The sequence below is a fragment of the Pseudophryne corroboree genome, chromosome 1 (genome assembly GCF_028390025.1).
Source record: "Pseudophryne corroboree isolate aPseCor3 chromosome 1, aPseCor3.hap2, whole genome shotgun sequence".
Taxonomy (NCBI): domain Eukaryota; kingdom Metazoa; phylum Chordata; class Amphibia; order Anura; family Myobatrachidae; genus Pseudophryne; species Pseudophryne corroboree.
Window position 1 is genome coordinate 884104252 of NC_086444.1, and position 27829 is coordinate 884132080.

General features: G+C 43.6%; 1 protein-coding gene across 10 annotated transcripts in view; it reads right to left on the reverse strand.

The window, feature by feature from the left end:
- The window catches only part of SLC4A4 (solute carrier family 4 member 4), a 393000-nt gene that overhangs the window by 67809 nt on the left and 297362 nt on the right, over positions 1–27829 (reverse strand). For all 10 annotated transcript variants that reach the window (XM_063920111.1, XM_063920108.1, XM_063920104.1 and 7 more), the window contains 4 exons: positions 12592–12679; positions 7833–7987; positions 6600–6713; positions 4403–4577 (listed from right to left, as the gene is read on the reverse strand). In XM_063920111.1, coding sequence (XP_063776181.1) covers positions 4403–4577; positions 6600–6713; positions 7833–7987; positions 12592–12679 — 532 coding nt within the window. The remainder of the gene's footprint in view (positions 1–4402; positions 4578–6599; positions 6714–7832; positions 7988–12591; positions 12680–27829) is intronic.

Sequence of the window (27829 nt, forward strand, 5' to 3'; positions counted from 1 at the left end):
TGTAAAAGCTCACATACCGTAGGGCCCATGTCCCCTCTTTGTAAAGAATAGCAACAGTGGAGGTTATTCAGGTTTGTTAGAAAACCAAAAAGCACATTAATGTGCAAAACCATGTTGCACTGCAGATGGGGCTGACCTAACATGTGCAGAGACATTTGGGTGGGTTATATTGTTTCTGTACAGGGTAAATACTGGCTGCTTTAGTTTTACACTGCAATTTAGATATCAGTTTCAACACACCCATAGCCATTTCTATAATGGGTGCAGTGAGTACAGTGCACACGGGCCCCTGGGTCTAAGGGGGCCACTCCGCACATCCTGCACCCACATATTATACTTACCCGTCCGGGGTCACATGTCGGCAGCCCTGCACTGCAGACACAAATCACATGGAAAATGGCCTCCGAGGCCATTTTCTAGTGATTTTGCGCATACGCTTTGGAGGTGTCCCTAGGAACAATGCGCAGATGCCATGTTCCTGGACACCTGCGCATGTGCAGTAGGCTCTGGCATTATGCCAGAGTCTACTCGCTGCCAGATAGGCGGGGGCCCACAATGGATCCTGAACATGGGTTATCTCCTCTCTTAAAACGCCATTGAACACATCCCACCCAAATTTAAATCTCTCTGCATATGTTACACCTGCCTCACCTGCAGTGCAACATGGTTTTGCCCATTAGTGTGCTTTAGTTTGTTAACAAACCTGAATAAGGCCCTGTGCCGTTTCATACAGATCAATGATTGCAATGTGATATTTTGTTTCTCCTCTGTCCAGGTATCAAAAATGGTATGAAGCACAAAGCAAAGTACCGTATATACTCGAGTATAAGCCGACTTTTTCAGCACTTTTTTTTGTGCTGAAAAAGCCACCTCGGCTTATACTCGAGTCAGTGCAGGCAGAGGCAGAGCAGTGTGAAGGAGGGACATGGAGCGCACAGCGCGCGGCGCTCCTGTGTCCCTCCTGCATCTCCGGCGGCAGCAGCGGCGGTTCTATTACAGGAAATACCCGTTCGTGACCTCTGATCACGAACCGGCACTTCCTATAATAGACCCGCCGCGGCCGCCGAAGATGCAGGAGGGACACAGGAGAGCCGCGCACGCTGTGTGCTTCGTGTCCCTCCAGAAGACAGCGCGGGATCGACGGAGGGGTAAGTAACAGCACTGTGGGGCATACCTGGCACTTGGGGAGGGAACGTATCTGGCAGCACTGTGGGGGCATATCTGGCAGCACTGTGGGGGCATATCTGGCAGCACTGTGGGGGCATAACTGGCAGCACTGTGGGGGCATAACTGGCAGCACTGTGGGGGCATATCTGGCAGCACTGTGGGGGCATATCTGGCAGCACTGTGGGGGCATATCTGGCAGCACTGTGGGGGCATATCTGGCAGCACTGTGGGGGCATATCTGGCAGCACTGTGGGGGCATATCTGGCAGCACTGTGGGGGCATATCTGGCAGCACTGTGGGGGCATATCTGGCAGCACTGTGGGGGCATATCTGGCAGCACTGTGGGGGCATATCTGGCAGCACTGTGGGGGCATATCTGGCAGCACTGTGGGGGCATAACTGGCAGCACTGTGGGGGCATATCTGGCAGCACTGTGGGGGCATATCTGGCAGCACTGTGGGGGCATATCTGGCACTATGAGGGCATATCTGGCACTGAGGGCTGTGTACGGCTAGAGCTGCATTTCCCACCCTAGGCTTATACTCGAGTCAATAAGTTTTCCCAGGTTTTTGTGGTAGAATTAGGTGCCTCGGCTTATATTCGGGTCGACTTATACTCGAGTATATACGGTACTTGTCTCCTGTGTGCACAAAACCTTTAGCAAAGTACCCTAAGTCCTGGTGCTCTCAGTAAAATGGAAAACTATCTGAACTATTCAAATCACGAATCACATGCCCAGAATATTGCTGTAACATGGTATTTTGAAGAGTGAAATTATGTATAGTAATGTAATGCTTTGCAAATGTCTACCTCCAAATCTTATTAATTGTCAATACTTTATAATGTTAAAACAGAACAACAGCATATAAAATAAGAATTAACTCGATAATAGTAAAAAAAAAATGCATTTGTTTTTAATGAACATGTATTTTTCTGCAGAAAATACTGTAAGTTATTCTAAGAAGTCTTAAAATGTTTGTTGGAAAGGGGAGAATTGCATTAACAAAAATATCAACGGAATAACAATCGTACAGTATTGTAAATTGGATTTTCTTGACCATTACTCATTAATGGTTATATAGGATTGAGAGTCGGTGAAAGCTTGAAATAGTTACAGTAATAGCAGGTTTTAGATTAAGGCTCCATTATCTTAGGTTACTTTACAATTTCATTCCCACATGAATACTAATGGACAGAAAGTACAACAATTATGTGAGTTCTGATTTGAGTCTGTCTCCATCTAAATAATACTGTGCTTCGAAGATACAATGATGTCTTACAGAAAGATGTCTATGCAACGTCACGGAAACAAGACAACCATTTGTGGGAAAAGGGTTCATTTTGAGGATAATAACCAACTGTTATCTCAATATTTAAAAACGTTAACAAAGCTGGGTTAACCATTTAACTGATGAATTTTTTTTTACCACCCAAAAAACTGCCTAGTAATTGTAGTGCTTTTTTTATTACCAATTAAAATGCAAAAACTATTAAAACACGGGAGGGGGGCGGCAACCTCCGTTTCCAATGCAGGGAAATGGGGAAGGTGGTTTCTGAACGGGGGCATGGGCATGATCAGGGTGGCTGCATGACATCACACGCAGCCGCTCCAAACAAAAAAATGGCGGCAGCCCTCCTGCCTTTGCTGTAGGCTTCACTGTTTTATGCGAACGCACACTAACCGCGTCGTGATCGCAATTATGCAGGGTCACGGGGGGGGGGGGGGGCATGGCGGTTAGCATGCTGAGCGGCTTTGCCCTGTAGTGTGCGGCACCCAGCATACGCAATCCTTACTGAATAGGGCCCTTAAACCTTTACAATAGTAACCCCCTTAGAAGTAAAAAAAAAAAAGCAAAAAGCCTTGTTTTGTGCACCCCCCCCCCCCCCCCCACCTTGCGGCCAATGTATTTTTTCATTTTCAATATCATTACTTTAACATCCTCCCCCCCAGCATAAATTATCTTTATATTATTCCTCACCCCCCCTCCCTGCCATTGTTATTAATCCTCCCCTGGGAGTCACCACCCTACGACCCACCCCCACAGGTATACATTGCCCCACACACACACACACACACACACACACACACACACACACACACACACACATGACGAGCAGCTAAATTGTGCAGGGAGATGACAGAGTTCCTGCACTGAGTTCCCGGAGCATGCACTCCAGAATACCAGCCGCATGGCATTCTGAGGTACGATTCCGGGGATCTCCTCATCTACAAAGCAGGGTCTCAGAGCTGGCAGCGCGTCGCATGTGATACGACCAAGCCAGGTAATATTGCCTGGCTCCAGTTGCATCACATGCGGCTATGCCAGGTAAGTGGTTCAAACACAGAAAAATTATACAGCTGCGTTATTATGCACTTAATATTATGTATCTAGCTATTGATGAGTCAGTATATGTCTGAATCCTGTAACTATCTTCCAAGTAATTAATAGCATAATTAGTTGTATAGGATATAGTGCCACAATCCTGGATAGTTCATCTAAACATACACAGCACCACTACATGAAAGAAAAGTGTCCTGTCAGTTTTAGCAGGCCCTAACAGCAAAACTGTTACAATGCATGGTGGATTGTGTAGTTCCGCAACAGCTGGCGTGCCACAGAAACATATAATCTGTAATAAATATAATAGTAATTTATAGATAAACACAATGGGGGTCATTCAGATGTGGTTGGAGTTGCTAACACTGCTGCTACCTTGGAAGCGCTGTAGGGTGATGCAGCAGGAGGCCTTTATTACAAGAAGACACCTTCTGCTGCAGTAGAGATCTGACCTGCATCCTAGGACGCAGCATTGGATCACTCACTATCAGCAGGTACCCATGGTGAAAGGCAAGCCGCCTGTCGCAGAGACCAGAACATCTCTGTGCAACAACAGAGATCCTTGGCCTCTTCCCTCCCCCTAAACTGCGGCAACATATCTCCGTTTGGAGAAATAGAAACTGTTGATGGCCGCTCCCCGCCCCCAAATGCCATAAGACTGTCAATCACTGATAGCCCGATGCCCCAGTGCGTCCGTCCGTGCACACACAGAACAGCTCCTGCACATGTGCAAAGTACGGTTAATTGGTACTTTGCTGCAGACAGCAACTGCAACTACATCTGAATAACCCCCAATAGTTGTCAGTTCCTCAAGGTTACAGAATGACAGACTATGCATGTTGCATTTAAGTAAATAAGCCTAATAAGAAAACTAAAACAAAACGTTTATACTGTACCTGCATATTATCTGTGGCGTCTCCAAGAAGTCCTCCAAAGGTAATAGCATTGGTCACAGTTCCCAGGTAAATAAAAAGCATGGTTGAAAGTGATTGGATACTTAATGCATCATAGAAGTCACTAGCAAAGAAGGGTGCTTTCCTTTTGATGTCCTCAATTAACCCTCCACAAAACCTGTCGAAATTAAAACAAATAGAATAAGTACATTATTCTATATGTCAGAGACTTACAGATAATTGATACTAAGATTGATTTCAAACAATGATCCTATACTCTCCTCCTCTGCTTCTCAAAGATGCCTTGAAGACTACTTTAGCGAAGTAAACTAATTTATGGTATAGGCCATGAGACATTCTCTTACAAAACATCCCTGCAGAATCAGCCTCTACAGGAAACAGTATACCTACTAATTACCAAAAGCTGAACACAGGAGATATCAGAGATACTGTATCTCCTGCGTTCCACTAATACCCCTTTCTCATCGCCAATGCCGGAACTGGAAACGGGTCCTTCCCAGGTGGGATCCAGTATTGGAGCCTAAGCGCTTGCTTCACGATCCAGCAATTTGCCAGGTCGGTTGCCATAGTGGCGGGGGGCGGAGCAGGCAGCAGGTTCGGTAGCGGCGCTGGGAGATGAGCTCATCTCCGTGCCTCCTGTCCATATTCAGAGAATGGGTCCCGGGTTGCATCGACCCGGGAACCCGTTCACGCTGCCACTGACCCGGTATTCAACCCGGGAATAACATTGCATTTTTCCCAGGTTGAATTACTGACCATGGCCTTTTCACACCACACACTGACCCGTGATGACCCGGCAATATACCGGGTCGATACCGGGTTATTTGTGCGGTGTGAAAGGGATATAAGTAATGAGGATACTGCAATCTCCATTTTTTGTTTTTATGGGGACTTTATTCTTGGTCAATTTAGCAAGCTCCAAAAAATGTAGCTTTTCAGAGCATGGCCCCAATAGCTGACACCTCTCGCTACAATTTCCACAGAAATAGCTCTGTATTGTGCCTGCATGCTCAGTACTAACATATCCTTCACTGGGGTGGTCTTCAGTATGCCGAATGTCGGATCCCGGCGCACAGTATACCGGCGCCGGAATCCCGACACCCGGCATACCGACATATATTCTCCCTCGTGGGGGTCCACGACCCCCCTGGAGGGAGAATAAAATAGCGTGTCGCACGTAGGGTGCCACCGTGCCCGCAGCGTGGCGAGCCCAGCGAGCCCGCAAGGGGCTCATTTGCGCTCGTCACACTGTTGGTATGCCGGCGGTCGGGCTCCCGGCGCCGGTATGCTGGTCGCCGGGAGCCCGGCCGCCGGCATACCATACAACACCCCCTTCACTGCTGTGATGAGCAAGTGGTAAAGTAGCTTTCAAAGGAGGAAAGTGACAGTTTGTGACAGCTTCCCAACAGCATGACTTAAATTATAATGACCCATGTTTAGTTAACAGATTAATTACCATAGATATTTATAATCTATGTTATGGCAGGACACCGTATAAAACAGATATTCATTATGCATATCATTTTAATCAGCAAAGTCTGCTTGTGTGAACAAGACACCTAAGCAGAGTTTTCTGATTAAAATGATATGCAGCATTTATATATTCTGTGTGCGACTGCAGCTGTATCTGTATACGAGATGCTACGTTACAGTGATTTCCACTGACACCATAATGTAGCAGTTCGCATGCAGATACAGCTGCAGTCGCACACAGACTATACACATGCTGCATATCATTTTAATCAGCAAAGTCTGCTTGTGCGTCTTATTCACTTAGTGATGCGCTGGCGGCTCTCATGCACCCTGTGTAAAGAGGCTACATAAAGAATGACGCATCTATATACCCCATAGTCCTCATCTTACACAACCTGACTGAAAGACTGCCATTTCTAGAGAGCAAGGATCACGCTACACTCTGTAGCAGCAACCTACCATTGTACTCAATTACTGAATATGTCGGGCATGTTACAAATAAATAGCATTATTAATGTTGCATTGAGCATAGTAAATGGTTCTGCATGTGCATTACTAAGACGTTTGTCTGGAGAGATAATCTTTATTACATATTTACTAAATGTACACAAGAATTTGTTGGTTCGGAAGATTTCAAGTAAAAATGATTTGAACACTAAAATATTCTTGGAAAGTGCACTATAATATGCTTTCCTAAGGCACTAACCGTCCAGTTCTTTGTAGCTCTGGACAGTCACCATGCCCTTCACCTCCATGTCCAGAATCGTGAGGAGCATCTCCATTCATCTGTATGTTCTCCCCACCGGCGTACATATTTTTCCTGTGAACAGAACACTGGTTAGACACTTGTTGTGAGTTGACAGTGTAAAAATTACAAAACACATAATAGGTAATCTATAAAGCACACCTGAGCAGCAACAACAACTTTACGTGCGGTTTGCAGTGGTACAGCTGGGAAATTCGCCCAGCACATATCAATAATCGCTCGTTACATTCTAACATTAATATCACTAATTATTTAATGTCGAACCCACACATATTAGATCTTGTTTTTTTCAGAAGACAGACGGCGGTATCCAATTACCCACGGTCATTGACTGACGGCTTTTCGGGGCAGCGGTGGCGAAAACACACGTTTCACTAAACCTGTGTGTTTTCACACTAAAAAGTATTTTTTTTACGGTAGATCTAATTGGATATCCCATAAAAAATTATTGGGATATCCAATCACTCCTGATGTTTCATCACACCTAGTTGGATACACTCCTTTATATTTTAAGAAAATACAGTACTATAAGTTTTATATAATCTGCATTTAAAATGAAAATGCATTTGTTTTAAAAAAAATTATTTGACACAAGATGGGGAGACATGGACTTCAGTCCCGCACATGGAAATTTTATTTTTCAGTGTACTGTGTTAGTTATTGCTTTGTGATCACCAGACAATAACTAGCAAAGGGCCACAACGTTTCAGAAGACTCCCATCTGTCAAGACCGGGAGCCACCATATGGGGAAAATAGGGCACAATGTGCTCTTCCCCACGTATAAAAAACTATTTCAAAAGTAGTGCATGGTGATATTGTCTGGTGGTCACATAATTTGAAAGAGGTGACTCCTCTTTTCATATGTGAGTGACGCAACATTTACAGCTATAATTATGGGTATGATAGGGCACGTACAGTAGTGCACTCCCACCCATATATGGAAAATTTCTATTTTCTGTGGTGCAGGGTAATACTGTCTAGTGATCACAAATGACCAGACAAAAGCTGCGGACCTCTTTCAAAAATGGGTGTCCATAGAGTCTTGCTTAAAATTATTTTGAAATTCTCGTTGAAATGATGAGTATGAATAATAAACACCATTCTTTTCTATGGCGTCTTCAAGCTCAGCATATAATAATACAATTAATGTATTTGTTTACTCAGTACTATACCTCTTATCAGAAGATGGAAGGGTCTTAGGCGGTTCTATCCTTATTGTAGGGTCCCACTCACCAGGTGGAAGGACAATTACCTCATCCAGAAACTCATCGATTCCAGCAATCAGGTCCTGCCTATCTTTTGCTTTATAGGCAATGTCATGAAATACCTAAAATTAAACAAATGCAGTTTTAACAAAATGTATAAAAAGACAGCAAAGTTTACTAAAGTATGGAGCAATAGCAATAAACCACAGAGTCACCAATGATTGTGATTTTGCTGCATGCTGATTACTGTTACAACTGAATATAAATAATGATTTGGAAGGGATAGTGCACACGATTAATTCTTCCACACAAGCTATAATTACAAATAACATTTTATGAGCAATCCACTCCTGCTCAATATTAACATTTAAATCAAGTCTTACATTCGGTTCTGTGTTTGACTGTACGTTTAGAGGGGTTCATCCGCGCAAAGACAAGTCTCATACCATTTAGTGGTGCAAAAGCATTTTCTAATGTGTAGCTGAAGCAATTCTTAGAGGATGGCCATATAGCTTTCCCATGTCGCAAAAATATTATGAGTGCGACTTTCTTTTTGAAGGGAAGCCTTCACCTAATCCAAACGAAAAATTTAGTTGTGCTCCTTACACATTATGCCCACACAGCTGTAGTGCCCCTTACACATTAAGCCCACATACTGTAGTAGTAGTAGTGTCCCTTGAACATTATGCCCACACAGTAGTAGCGCCACTTACACATTATGCCCCCACAGCTGTAGTGCCCCTTACACATTAAGTCCACATAGTAGCAGTGTCCCTTACACATTATGCCCACATAGTAGTAGTGCCCCTTGCACAATATGCCCACACAGCTGTAGTGCCCTTTACACATAATGCACGGTTGGTTCGGTCATTTTGGGTAATAAATTACACGGGTTATATATTCCACCCACGAAAGTGATGTAACTACCGTATATTGGGCGCAGTCTGAAGTCTGTTTTTGGATTCAACATATAGAACATGCTTGACAGCATGACCATGTTGCACAAGACAATGGGGGGGGGGGCATTTATTAAAGCGCAGTTTGTGAAATTTTCTAGTAAACTCCAGCGTTTTCTCCATACCCTGTCATCCTGTCAAACATGCACCTAGCACTGACGCACAAGGAGTAATGCAACCAAAGTCACCTACCCACCTGACAGCGAGGGTATGAGTGCCTGGTGTCAGCAATAGGTTATAGTCAGGATTACTGTTCCCTGAAGAGGAATCCGAGGACCAGATAAGGCAAACCTGGTACAAGGCACCCTTCCTGTGCCAGACCATAATGGCCTCCCCCAGAGTGAACTACCTCCTGCCATGCAGATGACTATTACATGGATGTATACACATTGGGGTATAGGGATCTCCAGCAGCCCCCTGCTCAGATCCCAGGTCTGCCCTCTAACCTGCAACTTGGCTTCTCCACCTCCTAGTGAGATATCTCCATCTCAAAGCAAGCGCACTTGTGCTGGATGTAGTGCAGAATCCCTGGGATGGCATACTGAGGCAGCCGAGCCGGGAGCTCACAGCCCTGCTCCGGGGATGACTCCCTGTGACTGGGCGTGGCCGGAACCCCTGACCTGCAGTTTTGTTGAGGCAACCACCCCTCCGGCTGCTGGGAAATCCTCCATCTGGTGACTGGCTCGGGGGGGGGGGCGCTTTGCAGATCTGGGTGCCATGGAGAAGGTTACAGGAGTAATCAGCTCCAGTCAGGGAGAAGGGGGGCAGTGGGCCTCGTTACGTGACACCCAGCAAACCAGGAACTGTCTGTTCTATAACCTCCGCTCAGTCACATTACAGATGTCCGCCATCTTTCAACCCACCCATGCACGGTGAAGTCCACAGTGCACTCTGAGCTGGCTGTCACAACTATTTGGTTCTACCTCCTGGCTGGGAGTAGCACAATCGGGCAGTGCCCTCTCTTGGGAGGCGCCCCTAGCGAGTGCCATCCTGGCCAATGGGTAGATACACCTCTGATAGAGATTGATACCCGTGACAGGACTTGTCATCTTAGCCAGGACAAGGTAGTTAAGCTTCGATTGCTTGGATGTATAACACTAATGGGGTAGTGTCAGCACCCTAATGGGTAGTAACCCAAGTGAGATGGTAGAGATGGATACCTTGGTTTTTTTGTGATTACTGAAGGCATCATGGGCAGTTTCTGTCCACAATGCATCGTGGTTATTAGTTGTGCCTTGATAGCCTGACAGATTCTAGAAGTCCTTTTTGCCACCATAGTTTTTATTCTAATAGTTTTCTAATAAATAGCTGACATTTACCTGCTAAGTCTCAGAGTTTTTATATGTTTACAAGATAACCTACAGCTGATTTATAAAATGTTAAAACGCACCCCCCTCTAAATGAGAAACTCTATGTAAATTATAAAAAAAAGAAAAAAAAAGAAAAGCTGATCTAGCAAGAAAGATAAGAAAGAGAATGTAAAAATGAAGAAACAATACAAGGTGAGAAAGGATAACTCCCAAGATCCAAGTAAGTTATCTGACATAGCTTAAATTTTTCAATAACAATAGTGAATTTCTATTTATATCATTCACACAAAAGACAGCAATTGTTTTTGTCCTTATAACTTCAGATGCTTTCAATAATTTTAACCAAGATGATAGTGAAGTTATATTGATTATTAAACATCAGTTGAACTGGCTGATTGATTGATTTTATCTTCACTTTAAAATAATGAGTTCCTAAATTGGATAAAATAAAAACTACCAACAGGTTGGAATCGGGTGCAAAATGGGACTGTACTTCTGATAGATGGAGAGCTGCTGCCTAAAATAGCTTAGTCAAACCTAGAAAACATGTAAAAACAAACAAAAGGAGAGGCAGCACTAAATGAGAAATCAGATGGATTGTCAATATGTAATGTTACAATTTATTGTAAACGATTAAAAATGTAAAATCATAAAATCACATAAATCATAAAAACGATGAACAGCTACTAGTCACCATGGATGATCTGATTGTGTCTTGCCTGTTCCTATTGAATTTTACTGGATTTGAAGTGTTTTACATGTGGACAAAAGTACTTCTTAAGACTGACAGCGCAGTCCCAGGAAACGGATAATAATGCACTTCCACCATTGGAGGAAACAAAGTCCCATTAACAGAAGATGTTCAAGTTATGGGGTCCTCACCAGAGTTACGATGTCCTTTGGGTGCAGTCCGATCCTTTAGTAGAAGGACGTCCTGTGATGGTTAGAATGGGGTCCAGTAATGGTTCAGGCAAAACGTAGGATCGAAGGAAGTACCCCTGATGCATTTCACAGCCCAATACTGCTGCTTTTTCAAAGGACTTTGTTTCCTCCAACGGTCATGATGACTAGTAGCAGTTCATAATTTTTATGATTAATGTGGTTTTATGGATTTACATTTTCCATGGTGACTAATAGCAGTTCATTGTTTTTATGATTAATGTGGATTTATGAATTTACACTTTTTAATCGTTTAGAATAAATTGTTACATTGCATATTGACAATCCATCTGCCTTCTCATTTAGCGCTGCCTCTCCTTTTGTTTGTTCCTAAATTGGATAAGTTGATGCTTCTAGTTAACATTAGAAGGGTTTCAACTTAAGCAGCAACAAAGACATATTAAATACTCAAATATACCAACCAACAGTCCTGTTTTCTGTGGGACAGTCCCTATTTCTGGGGGTTAAAGATATGGCATGGTTTGACAGTGTGGTGGCAGAGAAATGGACTTGCCATTATGAGAATAAGGCTTGGTTTGGATGGTTGGGGAAGTGGTGGAACATTGTGAGTTATGGATACAACAAGCATAGAGAATACATAGGAGTGATTCAAAGATAGATGCTGGGAAATCACTGGTCTCAAGTAGCTGATATTTTTCCTATGTGCATGCAATGCAATGGTTACCAAACAGATCAAAATTCAATAGTGCTACATGGAATTTCATGGGGTGGCTAGCAGAATACGGCGCGTCGCAGATGTTTTGGTGTCAGGAACATGTCGGTGTCTGCATGTAAAGACACAGCTGTACTAACCATGGAGGCCATGTGCACTCCAACATTCTGCGTCTGCCATAAGGCAACTGCAATGTCTGATGGAGTGCATCTTTTATACATACATCAGGGGATTCACACCAGCTGGTGTGTGCCTAAATGGGATGCCCATTGGCCGCAGTATTAACGGCGCAATAGCTACTGCTAAAGCATTCGACTCTAAATCACCCTCATAGTATTTACCCTTCCATGTGTAGCTCCTTTAGTACAGTATAAGGTACTTTCCTTTGAAATATATATATATAGGAGGTTCTGTAGTGCAAACCTGTCAAAACATTGGCCTTGTAAATATGACACTGTACAGCCTGAGAAAGACCGAAACCAGCCTGTTTGTGCAGTACTGTCCAATTATGTGATAGCTGTGCCAATGTCCCCTTCAGTGATTGGTAATTCCTCTACCAAAGGTAATAATGCTAACAACAATAGTAAGAAAAATGATGTCATACATATGTAAAGTGGGTAACGTAATAGGATGTGAGAATCAGAAAGTGAGAGATTTTTTTAAAGTGGCAATCATTTACATGGCAAAACCAGACTGATTTTCCCATGTAAATGATAGCCACTTAAAAAAAAAAAAAAAACCAGGAAAACTCTCCCAAAATCTCTCACTTTCTGATTCTCACACCCAATTGCATAATGGCTACGCCTATGTTTTAAAATAAAGACATCTGTCAGTGATTAGTGCAATACCTCATCGGACATCAGGGTAGCGATACTTCTTCCAATCTCGTGGTATGACTTGGCTTTTCCTTTTGGTCCCAACAGGATAAAAAGAAATCTAGATATGAAATTAACAAACAAGGAAAATGAAGAAGAGTCCCAAAACAACATACAAATAGCACCTGCGTGTGAGCAATCACACATGAATATCAGCCTGTTGCACGATTGCCAGATGTTATGCTCTGCTTTCTAAAAGCACTATAATGAATGAAGTTATACATTATAACATTACAATGATCTCAATTGTACGGTTGGAATTTTGTTTGAATTTTCAATTTCATTTGCAGATAGCACATTTTCAGAGCTTTTTAGCAACATTTATCACCTCATATTGGCCCTCATTCCAAGTTGTTCGCTCGCAAGCTGCTTTTAGCAGCTTTGCACACGCTAAGCCGCCGCCTACTGGGTGTGAATCTTAGCTTATCAAAATTGCGAACGAAAGATTAGCAAATTTGCTAATAGACAGTTCTTAGCAGTTTCTGAGTAGCTCCAGACTTACTCGGCAACTGCGATTAGTTCAGTCAGTTTCGTTCCTGGTTTGACGTCACAAACACACCCAGCGTTTGCCCACACACTCCTCCGTTTCTCCAGCCACTCCCGCGTTTTTCCCAGAAACGGTAGCGTTTTTTCGCACACACCCATAAAACAGCCAGTTTCCGCCAGAAACACCCACTTCCTGTCAATCACATTACGATCACCAGAACGAAGAAAAAACCTTGTAATGCCGTGAGTAAAATACCTAACTGCATAGCAAATTTACTTGCGCATTAGCGACTAATCGCTCCGTTGCGACAAAAAAATAACGAGCGAACAACTCGGAATGACCACCCTTGTATTGAAAATTGTGATAATGTAATATCAATGTTAAATTCAATGAAGTAAATGTACAGTACACGAACTCTTCAAATAATGTGTATCAAACAACACAGATATTACTCACAAACATAAATTTGTTAATTTCCATAAAAGTTACACAAATATTTAATTTGAAATGTGTTTTAATTTTTTGAAAAGTCCACCTTAAACAAAGATTCCCCAGTTACCTATGGCCAGAAGCTGATTTGTGATCTACTATTGTTCACTGCATTGATAATAGTATATTATCACAATCCATCTGGATACATTCAGTCCTCCAGCTAACTGAGCTGCGATCTGTGAAATATTGACCACCAAGATTATTGACCTGATGCACATTGCCGCGACTGAGTGATCTACAACTCTTTTACTATCGAATGATGCAGAAAAGGACTTTAATAATAATAATAATTTTATTTATATAGCGCTCTTTCTCCAATAGGACTCAAGGCGCTTAATAGATACATAGCATAATATAGTACTTTGATAGAACTGTTTGGCTGTTTATGAGGAGGTTGCTGGAGCACATGAGGTTGGGTTCTACCGCCTTACACAGAATACTGGTCTTATACACTTTGCCTACAGCCTGCATAAAGATTAATGGCTCCCTTTCAGCCCCGGTATAGATTTCCAATGGCACCCAACAGGTTGTCCATTGTCTCTACTTATATCCGTATTATGTATAGAGGCTTTAGCCCAGGAAATTCAGTTAAGTTGTGATATATCTGTGCTTACTGCGGGTAGTCGTGAATGTAAGCTGGCTTAATATGCAGATGACCTTTTGACAATTCTAACTAATCCCCAAACTCATGCATGAATTTCATGAATTTGTCCTCCTCTGAAATCTTTAAATTAATTATTCAAAATCTATTGCAGTCAACCTTACGTTTCCCCCATGGTAGTGAAAGGCTTGAAACCTTCTTTTCCCTTCTCATGGCACCCCACGAGTCTTAAGAATCTTGGGATTTTGGTAAACAGAGATCGGTCATGGTAATACTCAAATTATTTCATACCCCTCTTTAAGAAGATCCAAGGTGAGCTCCGTGATTTGCGCAAGGGAACGTTCTCATGGTTGGGTAGGTCTAGTATCATTATAATAAATATTCTCCATAAAATCCTCTACTTTCTTCAGTCCCTCCGGATACACATGCCTCTGAGCTGGTTTCAGAGTACTGGCCGTTTGGTGAGGGAATTCGTCTGCAGTGGTCGTTGACCTTGTTTTCGACATGATGTCCTTTTCCGACATAGACACATAGGCGGACTTCAGCTATCACACTTTCCTTCTTATTATAAAGCAGTGTCTCTTAGCAGAGTTCTAAAGCGGTCTAGACCGGACTCGGATAAACAGTGGGTGAGGATCAAAAATCAAGGGCTCCCAGTGCACCTTTGTTTTGTGTCTTGGCTCCCTACTCTCCCTTCGGTTGCCTATCCCACTATTGGTCCGACTCTGTCCATCTGGAAAAGATCATGTATTTCCTTGTTCCACTCTCCAATGACTCTGCTCTTCCACAATCCTGACTTTCCCCTGTGCATGACTACTGTGTCTTTCTGTTTCTTGTTACAGGCTGGGGTGGTGCGTATTGGCCAACTTGTGTCCTCCTCTGGTGTACTCTCATTTAGACAGGTTATGGTCGAATTGGGTTCTACCTGCCTCTGAGATCTGGCGATACCTTCCCATTTAACACTCCTTTCCACCAAATTGATAAGGGAGGCTTCTTGCAGGCCACCTACCCTTTTTGAATTGCTCTACCAATACCAGGATCGACCTCAATACTTTCTCTCGCTAGGCTACAAACTCCTCATAGAGGAAACGTTTTCCACGCTACCACATTGCCCGACTGCTGGGAGACAGATAATTTTACCTTGAATTTCAATTCACCACCTCTGAGCAGGTGATAAACTTGGGGAAATTCCTATTCTAAGTTAAAAAAAAACCCTGAATGACTAATTAGGCACTTGAAAGTTTTTCATTATTTTTAATTGCCCAATAATGATATGTCATTGTTGGGTTGAAAAAGTTAAACATTATGGAAATTGTCATACAAGGTAGGGGACAGGTATATTGGGGTATGAGTGGGACAAGTGTTTTTAGACTTGCAGGTGAGAATAATCGGTCTGTTTCCAGTTTTTTTTAAATGTCCCCTAAAATAACCGAAATATACACTTACACCCATTTTATGTACCCCAAATTCAATTTTAGCACTTAGTTTGCTGAAAAAAACTAGCCTTCTATAATTTTTTCACACTTAAAAAAAAAATACATATAACAGTCAGTTGACCCAATTTAAGTACCCCAAATACTTTTTTTTAATTTTTAATAAATCTGTTTTGCAAAAGAGAACAGACATTCCAAAAAACATATGTAGATCACAATACAGTAGGCAAAATGAAAAAAAACACAGCCAAATACAAACACAAATTCAATAAATGGTTTATCAACCACATAGGAGTGGTTGATAAACAATTAGGAATGATTTACACAATCAGTACCACAAAAATGAATAACAATTCCATTTAGGAAAAATAGAAAATAATAACAATAAAGGTAAAGGCAAAAAAGGAAAAAAGAGACAGAGTAAGGGAAAGGAAAAAAAGAGAAGGAAAAAGGAAGGAAAGGGAGAAACAACCTCTCCTCATGAGAATAACCATAAAGAGAAGTAAAGTATAGTTAGAGTGGGTGGGTAGAGTGGAGTAGTGGTCCCAAAATCAGCATATGTTTGAAGACCATATCATATATAACAATCCATAGTATAGAGCAAAATAAAAATAAAAATGTGTGTGGGTCAGCTATAGCCATACAATGGATACGAACAATATGCATAAGGAAAATCGAAATTAAGAAATAAGAGGATAGCTAAACTAAGCTAAGAGTGGCACATCAAAATGCTAAGTCCACTTGTCTATAAAAGAACCATTTTGTATTTTCAAATAATTTTAATATTTTGTTTTACTCAGACTTACTCATCTGGGCAATATAACATTCCCATTTTTTATAGAATTTCACCACTCTTTTCTCAATATCAATGATGGTAGATTTCCGATCAAAATAAAGAATTTGCATAAGATGGGATTTGACCATTGCAAGCTTGGGAGATTGACGGGAGGTCCACTGTATGAGTATAGCTTTTTTGGCTATTGTAACAATATTTGTTAATAATGGGAGAATTGTGTTTTTCGAAGTACCTAGATTACAATTATCAAAATTGGCACAGAGTAACACTAGAGGGTCAGGAGAAAGCTGAATAGAGAACAAAGCATTAATATACTGCAACACTTTACCCCAAAATATTATAATTTTCCCACATTCCCAAAAATTGTGACATAGCGTGGTATGAGATGCACGACATTTCGGACAATGTCCCGTTTCCTCCAGATTCATATGACGTCTGTCCTTGAGTAATATATGCACGATGTATCACTCTGACATGTACCTCCTGGAACGCCACTGAAGAGAGATGTTTAAGAACAGAGTCATAATATTTAAAAATTGGGTCAGGGCCTTGGACTGAGGGGATAATCAGTTGCCAGGCTTTAAAGGTAGCGGACCATACAGAATTTGGATCTGTATGCTGTAAAATCTACCGTGAGCATCCAAGTTTTATACGGGCAAGTCCTGGTAAAATGCAATAACGTAGTGAGCGCATTGGCTGGTTCTCTGGCTACGTAGTGAGAGCACTGGCTAGTTCTCTGGCCAAGTAAGGAGAAGTGGGAGGAGTCACTGAAAGTGCACAGTGACGTGCCTGGAGGTACATGTAAAAATGAGCATTAGGTAAATCAAATGTATTACGTAGAGCTTGGTAAGTAAGGATACGTCCCCCTGGGTCAAAGACATCTTTGATGGCCGAGATCCCTTTGGATCTCCAAAGCAGGAATCTCATATTATCCAGTCTTGCTGGAAAGGCTGGGTTACCCCAAAAAGTGGTGTACATAGATTTGGAAGGGACACTTTTAAAAAACGTATGTAAGGAGTGCCAGGTGCAGTATGTATCTTTAAAAAGAAAATTGTCTAAAATGCTATGTGGAAGGGACGAATTTTAACATGTAGTAAAGCCCCAACAGAATATGGTGCAAACAATTCACGTTCCAGAATCATATTGATGTAGAAATCAATGATGAATTGAAAGAACACCAATCAATGATGAATTGAAAGAACAGGGCTTTTGAAAAAACTGCTAAATCAGGGACAGCCATCCCCTCCAGCCACCGGGGCAAACGTAATTTCTTAAATGCAATTTAAGATTTCTTCCCTCTCCATAGAAAGGCGGATAATAGCTTAGTACACAATCGTATGTCACATTTAGATAGAGCTATGGGTATCATCTACATCAACTAGGAAATTTTCTGAAAAATAATGCTCTTCAAGACCGTATTGCGACCTATCAAACTGGGGGTAACAACATCCAGTTATCCAATAAAATATGAATTCTGGCTAAAAGGGGAGAAAAATTAGAATGATACAGAGCACCTAGGGAAGGAGATATGTTGATACCCAGGTATTTGAGAGTGGCAGACGCCAATTTCAAGAACGCTGAAGTCAGTATCGTCAGTTGAGAGGGTGGAGAACCTAGCGGTAGCACCTCAGATTTATCAAAGTTGATTCTGTAACCTGAGAAGGAACCTAAGTGTAACAGAGTCTCCACCACAGTTGAAACCAAGTTGGCAGAGTTTGTAAGAAACAGCAGCATATCATCCGCAAATAATGGCAGTTTTATTTCCTGTGTACCAACTCGGATCCCAGTGAAGGAGGGCCTATCACGCAGGGTAATGGCCAAATATTCCAACGCAAGGGCAAAAAGGCGTGGGGATAAAGGACAGCCTTGGCGGGTTCCCCGTTGGATAGGGAAGGGGGTGGACCCATTACAAACAATTTGAGACATAGGATTCGTATAGAAGGTCAGTAACGTGTCAATGAAGTCTTTCGGAAATCCAAAACGGAAAAGCGCTTCCACAAGGTGATCCCATGTTACTAGATCAAATGCTTTCTCTGCATCTAAGGATAACAGGAAACCATCATCTGGATTACTGGAAGACTTCAACCATTGTTGGACAGTAAAAACCTGTCTGGTCCCCATGAATAATTGAGAGAAGAATAAATTTAAGCTTGTCCGCCGTAATATTAATGAGAATCTTGTAGTCAACATTAAATAAGGATATAGAACCGTTAAACCCAGGGAGTTTTAGGTCCCTACTGGGCTTAGGTAATATCTTAATTACAGCTGTATTAAAATGGAGTGGCATGGAACGTGACGATAAAATAGAATTATATACTGCTTGCAGGGTATCTTGAATTTTAGGGAACAAAAGTCGATAATAATCCCCCGAGAGACCATCAGTACCAGGTGCTTTGCCTGACTTAAGTGTTTTAACAACAGCTGTTAATTCCTCCAGAGTGATAGGGGCAGTAAGAGCAGCAGCCCAAGTTGAGGAAATTTGTGGGAGGACTAAGGATTCCCAAAATATAATTATTATTTTTTTACACATATCGATTGGTTAATCTGAGTATAGGGAAGCATAGAAATCTTGAAATGCATCAATAATTTAGTACAGATAGATACAGTATATGGACTAGAAAATAGCGCTTGGTGGAAAGAAGCAGCCTAGATATATTCTAGTGATTCCCAATCACTATAAACAAAACTATAAAAAGACAAATGAGTTAAGATATCTTTGGCGCTATCACCTTATATTAAGTTGCAAAGAAATAACATAATCAAATTAAGATATGGAGGAATAATGAGAAAGTCTATTCAAATGTCCCAAACGGTTTCTCTTTAAATGACTTTAATCTTGCTTTTCCTCCAAGGTTCTCCAGACCAGGAAATTCCTTATAGGTATATATCCATGCAAATAGAGAGAGAAAAATTACATATAGGCCCTCATTCCGAGTTGTTCGCTCGTTCTTTTTCATCGCATCGCAGTGAAAATCCGCTTAGTACGCATGCGCAATGTTCGCACTGCGACTGCGCCAAGTAACTTTACTATGAAGAAAGTATTTTTACTCACGGCTTTTTCTTCGCTCCGGCGATCGTAATGTGATTGACAGGAAATGGGTGTTACTGGGCGGAAACACGGCGTTTCAGGGGCGTGTGGCTGAAAACGCTACCGTTTCCGGAAAAAACGCAGGAGTGGCCGGGGAAACGGTGGGAGTGCCTGGGCGAACGCTGGGTGTGTTTGTGACGTCAACCAGGAACGACAAGCACTGAAATGATCGCACAGGCAGAGTAAGTCTGGAGCTACTCTGAAACTGCTAAGTAGTTAGTAATCGCAATATTGCGAATACATCGGTCGCAATTTTAAGAAGCTAAGAATCACTCCCAGTAGGCGGCGGCTTAGCGTGTGTAACTCTGCTAAATTCGCCTTGCGACCGATCAACTCGGAATGAGGGCCATAGTGTAGTATTTTTAAAAAAAATTTGTTCAAATTAATTTCATACGACAAAAAGATATATATATATATATATATAAAAAAAATTTCTTTAATTCAATTAAAAGTGTGGTCCTTCACTTTATGTATATATGATTGGAACCGTACCGTGCCAAGCTCCCAGCATGGAGCAATGCAAAGAGCAAAAGATTGGAGTCTCCGGAATTCCTCCTTACTCCCTCCAGGCTAAACACCGGCAGCTGGACCAGGCAAGTTCCTTTTCAAATGTGGATGCAGGTAGATGGATCAATTAGCCGCCAACGCGTTTCGAGTTATGGTAAACTCTTCCTCAGGGCAGAATGATGATCAATAATTTGTCTACCTGATCGAAGCTTAGTACCATCTGGCTGCCTCAAAGACGTTACCACTGAGGGACTCTATGCCCCTGAGAAGATTGGTAAGAAGTTTACTCTTCTTATTGCCGTGCTTATGAAACCTATAGCAACGCTGATAGGAATAACGATCACTAATCTGAGTCAAAATAGTATCAAAAGCCTGTTTTTTCCGAAGGTAGTCTCGTTTATGGGCAGGGGTGGGGGAATGTTTATAAAGGCCTGGGTAATGTCTTCTTGTCTTTTAATGTAAGATGCCGTCATAGATTTGGAGTGTTTAGCCATGTAGAAAGTTATAAAACCCCTAATCATCGCCTTGGTGGCTTGCCAAAACAGTATCGGATCTTGCTGCACATAGGACATATTATCATCCAAATAAGTTTGCCACGCAGCTTCAACCATATTTCTAAAATTTAAAGATGAAAGCAGGAAGTTGGGGAAGCGCCAATGACAATGGTCACCTCGCTCAAAAGTGGGAGCAAGCTTCAGCCAGGTCAGTGCGGAATCAGAAACACAAATGGGTTCTATACCGGAGTCAATAACTCTGGTTAGCAGAAGCGTAGATAATAATAAGTAATCAATTTGTTATAATGTGCCATGTGCAGCAGATAGGCACGTAAACTCCCGGTCTGTGGGGTGTTGCACTCTCCATACACCAGACAGGTGGAGCTGGTTGTTAAAAAATGGGATATCTAAGCATGGAGGTTGATACCATGTTCGGGGGGGGGGGGGGGGGTGTCTGTATATCCATGGCTACAGAAGACACTATATTAGAATCCCCACCAACAATTAACAACGAGGTAGTATACGTGGACAATTTAGCCAGAAGCATTGAAAAAACAATGACCCTCGGAAATTATAGGAAAAATGTAGCACATATGGGGACAGATTTATTTAACAAAACTGCAACACCCCTGGCTTTGGAATTGTATGAGGCAGACACTAATACTAATTTGTTATACATAACAAGTTTGGCCGTTTCAAATAGGGTCAGATGTGTCTCTTGGAGTAACGCCACATCAATACTCAGTTTCTATATATATATGAGAACTCGTTTACGCTTGATTGGGGAATTAATCCCTCCTATATTCCAAGAGCAGATTTTAGGGGACCTCATGATAATACTTCAGGGGAACAAATAAGGAGAACACACATGTTGAATAAAGTAAACATATAAATGAATATCGGCAAATACATATGCCCCATGGATATACCCACTCTGACTGTAAAGGGAGGAAGAGGCAGGAAAGATGAAGATAAAGAGAAGAAAGAACAAAGAAAAAAGACAAGAGAAAAGAACATGGAGAGAAGAACATAAGAACTTAACACAAAAAAAGCAAGTAGGCGGGGAAACCTAGGGTTACCCATCTAAACACACCAAGCGTGGAAGCCAGTATACGCATCTTTCAGTAATTTCACCAGCAGCAAAACCCACTAGATAGCAGAACTAGAAATCAGAAAACAAGATGCGGACGGAGCTCCTAATCAGCTGCAGCAAAAAGATCACAAACATGAGAAAAATAAGATTTTAAACCTACCGGTAAATCTTTTTCTCGTAGTCCGTAGAGGATGTTGGATATACTAAACAGTGAACAGTATGAAAACAACATAGCATCAGTCCGAGACCGATGAAACTATAACATAACCCTTTAGTAAGCAAAACTATATAAAAGTCTTGCAGAAGTAGTCCGCACTTGGGACGGGCGCCCAGCATCCTCTACGGACTACGAGAAAAAGATTTACCGGTAGGTTTAAAATCTTATTTTCTCTTACGTCCTAGAGGATGCTGGGGACTCCGTAAGGACCATGGGGATTATACCAAAGCTCCAAAACGGGCGGGAGAGTGCGGATGACTCTGCAGCACCGATTGAGCAAACAGGAGGTTCTCCTCAGCCAGGGTATCAAACTTATAGAATTTTGCAAAGGTGTTTGAACCCGACCAAGTAGCAGTTCGGCACAGCTGTAGTGCCGAGACCCCCCGGGCAGCCGCCCAAGAAGAGCCCACCTTCCTAGTGGAATGGGCCTTGACCGATTTTGGTAACGGCAATCCAGCCGCAGAATGAGCCCGCTGAATCGTGTTACAGATCCAGCTAGCAATAGTCTACTTTGAAGCAGGAGCGCCAACCTTGTTGGCTGCTTACAGGACAAACAGTGCTTCTGTTTTTCTGACTCTAGCCGTTCTGGCCACGTAAATTTTCAAAGCCTTGACCACATCAGGGGACTCGGAATCCTCCAAGTCTTGCGTAGCCACAGGTACCACAATAGGTTGGTTCATATGAAAAGATGACACCACCTTAGGCAAAAATTGAGGACGGGTCCGCAATTCCGCTCTATCCATATGGAAAACCAGATAGGGGCTTATATGAGACAAAGACACCAATTCCGACACTCGCCTAGCCGAAGCTAAGGCTAACAACATGACCACCTTCCAAGTGAGATATTTTAACTCCACCATTTTAAGTGGTTCAAACCAGTGCGACTTAAGGAAACTCAACACCACATTAAGGTCCTAAGGCGCCACCGGAGGTACAAAAGGAGGCTGAATATGCAGCACTCCCTTCACAAAAGTCTGTACTTCTGGGAGAGAAGCTAATTCTTTCTGAAATAAAATGGATAAGGCCGAAATCTGAACCTTAATGGAGCCTAATTTTAGGCCCAAATTCACTCCAGTTTGTAGGAAGTGAAGGAAACGGCCCAGATGGAATTCTTCCGTAGGAGCATTCCTGGCCTCACACCAAGAAACATACTTTCGCCATATACGGTGATAATGTTTAGCTGTCACGTCCTTCCTAGCCTTTATCAGAGTAGGAATGACCTCATCCGGAATGCCCTTTTCCGCTAGGATTCGGCGTTCAACTGCCATGCCGTCAAACGCAGCCGCGGTAAGTCTTGGAACAGACAGGGCCCCTGTTGCAACAGGTCCTGCCTTAGAGGAAGAGGCCACGGATCTTCTGTGAGCATCTCCTGCAGATCCGGATACCAGGCCCTTCGCGGCCAATCTGGAACAATGAGAATTGTCTGTACTCCTCTTTTTCTTATTATTCTCAACACCTTTGGGATGTTAGGAAGAGGAGGAAACACATAAACTGACTGGAACACCCACGGTGTCACTAGGACGTCCACAGCTACCGCCTGAGGGTCTCTTGACCTGGCGCAATACCTCTGCAGCTTTTTGTTGAGGCGGGATGCCATCATGTCTATCTGGGGCAGTCCCCACTGACTTGCAATCTGTGCGAAGACTTCCTGATGAAGTCCCCACTCTCCTGGATGCAGGTCGTGCCTGCTGAGGAAGTCTGCTTCCCAGTTGTCCACTCCCGGCATGAACACTGCTGACAGTGCGCTTACATGATTTTCCGCCAAGCGGAGAATCCTGGTGGCTTCCGCCATTGCCACTCTGCTCCTTGTGTTTTACATGAGCCACTGCGGTGATGTTGTCTGACTGAATCAGAACTGGTAGGTTGCGAACTAAAGGTTACCGCTTGACGAAGGGCGTTGTATATGGCCCTCAGCTCCAGGACGTTGATGTGAAGACAAGTCTCTTGACTTGTCCAAAGTCCTTGGAAGTTTCTTCCCTGTGTGACTGCTCCCCAACCTCGGAGGCTCGCACCCGTGGTCACCAGGATCCAGTCCTGAATGCCGAACCTGCGGCCCTCTAGAAGGTGAGCACTCTGTAGCCACCACAGGAGAGATACCCTGGCCCTGGGGGACAGAGCGATCAACTGATGAATCTGTAGATGTGACCCAGACCACTTGTCCAGTAGGTCCCATTGGAAGGTCCTCGCATGGAACCTTCCGAAGGGAATGGCCTCGTACGATGCCACCATCTTTCCCAGGACTCGAGTGCAGTGATGCACTGACACCTGTTTTGGCTTCAATAGGTTCCTGACCAGGGTAATGAGTTCCGGAGCCTTTTCTATCGGAAGATAAACCCTTTTCTGGTCCGTATCCAGAATCATGCCCAAGAAGGTCAGACGAGTCGTAGGAACCAACTGCGACTTCGAGATATTGAGAATCCAGCCGTGTTGCTGTAACACTTTCAGTGAAAGTGACACGCTGCTCAGCAACTGCTCTCTTGATCTCGCTTTTATGAGGAGATCGTCCAAGTATGGGATAATTGTGACACCCTGCTTGCGCAGGAACACCATCATTTCCGCCATTACCTTGGTGAAAATCCTCGGGGCCGTGGAAAGCCCAAACGGCAACGTCTGAAATTGGTAATGACAATCCTGTACCGCAAATCTCAGGTACGCCTGATGAGGTGGATATATGGGAACATGAAGGTATGCATCCTTTATGTCAAGGGATACCATAAAATCCCCCCCTTCCAGGCTGGCAATGACCGCTCTGAGCGATTCCATCTTGAACTTGAACCTTTTCAAGTATAGGTTCAGGGATTTTAAATTTAAAATGGGTCTGACCGAACCGTCCGGTTTCGGGACTACAAACAGGGTTGAGTAATATCCCCTCCCTTGTTGAAGTAGGGGAACCTTGACCACAACCTGTTGAAGATACAATTTGTGAATTGCATTTAACACTAACTCCCTTTCTGGGGGAGAAGCCGGCAGGGCCGATTTGAAAAACCGGCGAGGAGGCACCTCTTCGAATTCCAGCTTGTAACCCTGAGAAACAATTTCTATTGCCCAGGGATCCACCTGTGAGTGAACCCAGATGTGGCTGAAAAGTCGAAGACGTGCCCCACTGGGGCGGACTCCCTTAGCGGAGCCCCAGCGTCATGCGGTGGATTTTGTAGAGGCCGGGGAGGACTTCTCTTCCTGGGAACTAGCTGTGTTGTGCAGCTTTTTCCCTCTGCCCTTACCTCTGGCAAGAAAGGACGCCCCTCGTACTTTCTTGTTTCTCTGTGACCGAAAGGCGCTTTCTTAGGCTGTGAGGGAATATAAGGCAAAAAATTGGATTTACCAGCTGTAGCTGTGGAGACCAGGTCCGAGAGACCTTCTCCAAACAATTCCTCACCATTGTAAGGTAAAACCTCCATATGCCTTTTTGAGTCGGCATCACCTGTCCATTGCCGGGTCCATAGGACTCGTTTAGCAGAAATCGACATAGCGTTGACTCTAGAACCCAGTAAACCAATGTCTCTTTGAGCATCTCTTATATATAAGACAGCATCTTTTATATGTCCTAGGGTCAATAAGATGGTATCCTTATCCAGGGTCTCAATCTCCGCTGTTAAGGTATCTGTCCACGCTGCTACAGCGCTACAAACCCAAGCCGACGCAATAGCCGGTCTGAGTAAAGTACCAGAATGTGTGTAAATGGACTTCAAAATAACCTCCTGCTTGCGATCAGCAGGATCCCTTAGGGTAGCCGTATCTTGGGATGGCAGCGCTACCTTTTTGGATAAGCGTGTCGATGCTTTGTCCACCCTAGGGGAGGATTCCCACCGTATCCTGTCCTTTGCCGGGAAAGGATACGCCATAAGAATCCTTTTGGGAATCTGCAGTATTTTGTCTGGAGATTCCCACAACTCGTTCAGCTCATGAGAAGGGGGAAAGGCTACCTCAGGTTTCTTTCCCTTATACATGTGTACCCTCGTGTCAGGGACAGGGGGTTCCTCTGTGATATGCAAAACATCTTTTATTGCAATAATCATATATCGAATACATTTAGCCAATTTTGGCTGTAACTTTTCATCATCGTAGTCGACACTGGAGTCAGAATCCGTGTCGGTATCAGTGTCTACTATTTGGGATAGTGGGCGCTTTTGAGACCCCGAAGGTCCCTGCGACATAGGGACAATTATGTGCCCCCCCTTCTTTAAAACCCTCTTTCACCGTGGATAAGCAGGGGAGAGTCTGGGGAGCTTCCTCTCAGCGCTGTGCTGTGGAGAAAATGGCGCTGGTGAGTGCTGAGGAAGAAGCCCCGCCCCCTCGGCGGCGGGCTTCTGTCCCGCTCAAATATCGAAAAACCTGGCTGGGGCTCTTTATATATACAGTGCCCAGCTGTATATATACTCATTTGCCAGAAAAAGAGGTTTTATTGCTGCCCAGGGCGCCCACCCCCCCCCCCCCCCGCGCCCTGCACCATTACAGTGACTGCCGTTTGTGTGTGCTGTGTGGGAGCAATGGCGCACAGCTTTACTGCTGTGCATTACCTCAGTAAAGATCTGAAGTCTTCTGCCGCCTCTGAAGTCTTCTTTCTTCTCATACTCACCCGGCTTCTATCTTCCGGCTCTGCGAGGAGGACGGCGGTGCGGCTCTGGGACGGACGACGAGGGTGAGACCTGCGTACCGATCCCTCTGGAGCTAATGATGTCCAGTAGCCTAAGAAACAGAGCCTAACATTAAAGTAGGTCTGTTTCTCTCCCCTCAGTCCCTCGATGCAGGGAGTCTGTTGCCAGCAGGCTCCCTGAAAATAAAAAAACCTAACAAATATACTTTCTTTCAAGAAACTCAGGAAAGCTCCATGTAATGCACCCAGTCTCCTCTGGGCACAGTAGTAAACTGAGGTCTGGAGGAGGGGCATAGAGGGAGGAGCCAGTGCACGCCCATACCTAAAGTTCTTTCTTAAAGTGTCCATGTCTCCTGTGAAGCCCGTCTATCCCCATGGTCCTTACGGAGTCCCCAGCATCCTCTAGGACGTAAGAGAAAACCCGAAACAGGTCAAAAGGGCCAATAAATTCCCATAACAGTAAAAAAGGGACCCAAGTCCAGGACAAACATGGTTGCCAAGAATATAAAAAAGAGACATGATAACATATGAAAAACGTACATACAGCCCGCGTATCTACCACAATCGGACATTCTATTGTAAACATATAACCACTGCTATGCACAGAGAAAAAGAGCAGGTATAAAGACACAGCAATAACCAACAGTGAGATGCAAAATACAATATGTGGCAAGCGAAGTACAGATGGAGCCATGCTAGTCGTGGCTCCGCCTTTCGCCTAGAGCGCACCTGTCGACTTGAATGGAAAGCATCTCTGTACGCGCCCCTGGACAGAGACGCTCTGAATGGGAGTGTCTCTGTGCACTCCCAGCACGACTAGGCGGACAGATCGCCTAGCCACTCATTTGCGATGGAGCCGTCTCAGATGAGCGCGTCTCCATCTGTAGTAGTAGCGAGGCATGTCGATGAGTCTGGAATCAGGACACTAGGTAAATGTTCAAAGGTTGATGTGCAACAGACACATCATCTCGAAATTGAAATAAAAATCAAATATCCTCGTCCTCGTAAAAACAAGCAGAATTTTCAGGAGCCGGATCATGACAGTCACGCATGTGTGCTTCGGTGTCCGCCACTTTAGTAAAGTCAACGGAAGTGGAACCATCAAAGATTTGTAGTCGTGTGGGATACAGCAAGGCAAACTTGCGGCATTCTTGAATGAGTCGTGCACACACCGGTAAAAAGGCCTTGCGAGCTTTGGTGACCTCAGCCGAATAATCTTGGAATATCATCAGTTTGGAGTCAGATTCATCCCAGTGTAAATTTCGATGACGCCGCCCATATGGCGTCTTTATGAGCATAGTTCAGGCAGCGAAAGATGACCATTCTGGGGCGTTGAGCGTTACGGTTACGGAGCGGGCCTATTCTATGCGCCCTTTCAATCATTAAGTCTGTACATACTGTCTCAATTT